The 3055-nt window shown below is 34.6% G+C and overlaps 1 protein-coding gene across 1 annotated transcript in view; it reads left to right on the top strand.

The window, feature by feature from the left end:
* LOC106681416 (protein Wnt-4) overlaps nucleotides 1–730 on the top strand; it is a 76915-nt gene extending 76185 nt beyond the window's left edge. The window contains exon 7 of the mRNA XM_014421726.2: nucleotides 431–730. Coding sequence (XP_014277212.1) covers nucleotides 431–632 — 202 coding nt within the window. The 3' untranslated portion in view covers nucleotides 633–730. The remainder of the gene's footprint in view (nucleotides 1–430) is intronic.
* The last annotated feature ends 2325 nt before the right edge of the window (nucleotides 731–3055 follow it).

Here is a 3055-nt window from a genome sequence, read left to right as displayed (position 1 = left end):
TTGAGTTTTGTCTTCATCTGATCGTGTCCAAGTCTTATTTTCAGTGTATTGGTAAATTTAAAAACCAAATAGCATGAATCCTATATTTAAAAACCACAAAATGACTTTTACAGATTGAAAATTAGACAAATTATTATGGAGAAATTTAAAAAGGAAACTCTACTAATTTTGGTGCGTCCCACGAAGTGGTCCATTTGCTTTAATACTTCTTTAGGGCTAGAAAAAAAACTAAATTCGATTTTCCAATTATTTAAAAACTAAATCACGCACCAATTTAGAAAAAAATATAGATACATTGACGAGATATCTCTTGGATAACGCTTTGTTATTTTTTTAAATATAAAAACGAATTTTGGGATTTTTGTATATTTATAGGGTATCAAAAGATAAATGATAATATTCTATAATGAAACATTGATTTTGATTACAGATTGGGCATTCTTGGAACACACGGCAGAGTTTGCAGAAGAGATAGTTTGGGCCTAGACGGATGTAAATTACTTTGCTGTGGTCGAGGTTATCAAACAAGGCTCCGAGAAGTGGAACAACAATGTAATTGTCATTTCGTTTGGTGTTGCAACGTCATTTGTGAAATTTGCACATTTAAAAAAGAAGAACATATTTGTAATTAGAAATTTTAGATGACAAGTAGTATTTTTATGTTAAGATGTATATTTTTATTTAATTTTACATGAATAGTAATACTAAATAAAATTAATATTTTTTTTTATTATTAAGGTTTTTACTCCTAATTTCATTCGAGTAAAATTTGTACATATAACAATAAAACAATCATGAAAAACATATTTCATTCTGTGTAAAATTACTTGTGAAAACGAATTAATACTTATCGTCTAAATTGTATGCTGAATGGTTTAGACTTTAATGCGATGTAGATGAAACTACTTAGGTACATGCAAAATCGACTTTAGAGCTTGGCAGTTGTCTTAGGCCCTAAATTCTGGAGGCATCGTGTTTTCTATGCTCACCTGTCGATTAATTAACAAAAATTAAATACTTTATTTTAACAACTTAATATTTGATTATAATAATGTTATTTATGTCATAAATTCACACTCTATTCATCGCTGAAGATGTTATGTCTAAAGGGCTCTATTAAAATCATAAAAATGGATGAAAATATATCTATTTCTGCCAATGAAAATTTGTTGCCATGATTCGTCAAAATCCATCATTAAAACATATAGTCCAAATCTGAATTTTAACAAATTATGAACATTATTAATTAGGAACTCAATTATCACGAGGATGCAATAAGCCAAAATATGGTAAACAGTTGCATGATTGTTTAACAACAAAGGTTATTCTTTATTTGACGGTATGATTATTCGTTATATTTTATTTTAACCATTTTTTGTAAAAAAAAAAAAAAAAAAGAAACAATTTTACCGTTGTAACAACACACAGTTGCGCGTTTACCATTGCTTTTTTTGCCATTTTGTCAGCGCGCTGATGCTTCTGGAGAATAATTTCCAAAGCTCACTGAGTAATACCAATTTCAATCGAGTTCAGATAATGTAACATTATTACTATTACATTGTATAAATAGATATAATCTTGTGAGTCATTGTAAATATCAAATTATTGTATATAAATATAATACCAATAAAAGTAATCCACAGAAACCTCCTGGACGAGCCTAAATAAATTTACCAGTAGAATTCCTCTCAATGTCAAGGTTTACTGAAAGAATATCCCTTTCAAGATGAGGCTGAAATGAGGTCTTCCCCCAAGTCCCTTTCGGGCTCTTCCAGGATGTTTCTACTCGATTCTCAAGTATTTTAGAAATTGTTACTTCATTGTCCTTCCAACTTCCTTTCCTGAAAGTTCTGAGCACAGATTCTCCTCAGATTTCTTAACCCATGAGGTTTGTACTCGGATTACCTCCAGTTTTGTTCCCACAAGACTGGTGCCCTCCACTTGGGTATCTTGAGCCTTCGCAATTACAGGAGATTGGTTCTCTTGAGCGTTGTGGTAATGCCGAAATACTGGTGCCCAATCGATTTCGTCCCATCTATCCTACTCTTTATTATCCTTGTTCTGTGTCATTTCTATCTACCTTTAAATTCGTAAAACTGAAAACGTTTGAAACGCCTATCCTAGTAACAAACATCGATACACCGTCTTATATTGGCGAATCATTCAAATGTCAAGTATTAATGAAAATAGATGAGTAGACATTTAATATATCTGCTTTTGAAAGCTACTTACTAGCAGTAAAATACCTAGTAAATTGCTGATTACGTTTCTCGATTGCAAAAGAGATAGTTGTAAGTACTTATCAGCGAAGTTGAGGCATATTCGGGTGCTAATTACAAAACGCAACGGTAAAAAGTGAATAAAAAACTTTATTGGTAAACAAATAACACAACAAATATTCCAATATGCCAAACACTACTGATACAGATCTGATAAGCTTGAGATTTATGGGTGAATATACAGTAGCTGGGGAGAGAGAAGGCTCAGAATGTAGATTCAGTAGGATTTGCAACCAAAACTTCGTTTTCTTCTCGGAGTGCAAGTCTCCTCTCTTCATTTCTGCACTCCTGGTACCTACGTCTGGTACTCTCTCTTGAATTGTGACAGAGACCATGGTCGCTTCAGTAATAGCACCCGTCAGCATGGCCCATCTTTGGTCAATTCCTGACTCTTCCTCCATCGGAGGATCTTCCAATCTCTATCCACCAATATTCCCTTCAGTCCCCTGAAGAAACCTTTTCAGTTCGCTGATCGGGTCACAAAACCCTTTTCCGCTGCTAGTGCGGCGCCTTCCTCCTCCACTGAAGGCTATGACCTAGGTGGTCGGAACTTAGGGTTCCATCTAATATACCCTTCGCCATGGGAGCCGTGGCGAGTATCGCGTCTATCTAACCCTGGTGTTTCGCTCCGAAAAATGTGAGGCCAGAGGTTATTCATAACAGCGAGCTGACACCTAGCCATGCTCACAACCATAAATTAGCCCCAAGCACGTGTTCCACTAGAGAAAGAACAGACGGAGTACGGCAACCTCCACAGCAGAAGTATTATCGTTGTT

Source organism: Halyomorpha halys, unplaced genomic scaffold (genome assembly GCF_000696795.3).
Source record: "Halyomorpha halys isolate HHAL.00 unplaced genomic scaffold, Hhal_1.1 Scaffold337.1, whole genome shotgun sequence".
Taxonomy (NCBI): Eukaryota; Metazoa; Arthropoda; class Insecta; order Hemiptera; family Pentatomidae; genus Halyomorpha; species Halyomorpha halys.
Note: the sequence above shows the minus strand (reverse complement) of the source record. Positions and strands in the feature narration are given on the sequence as shown.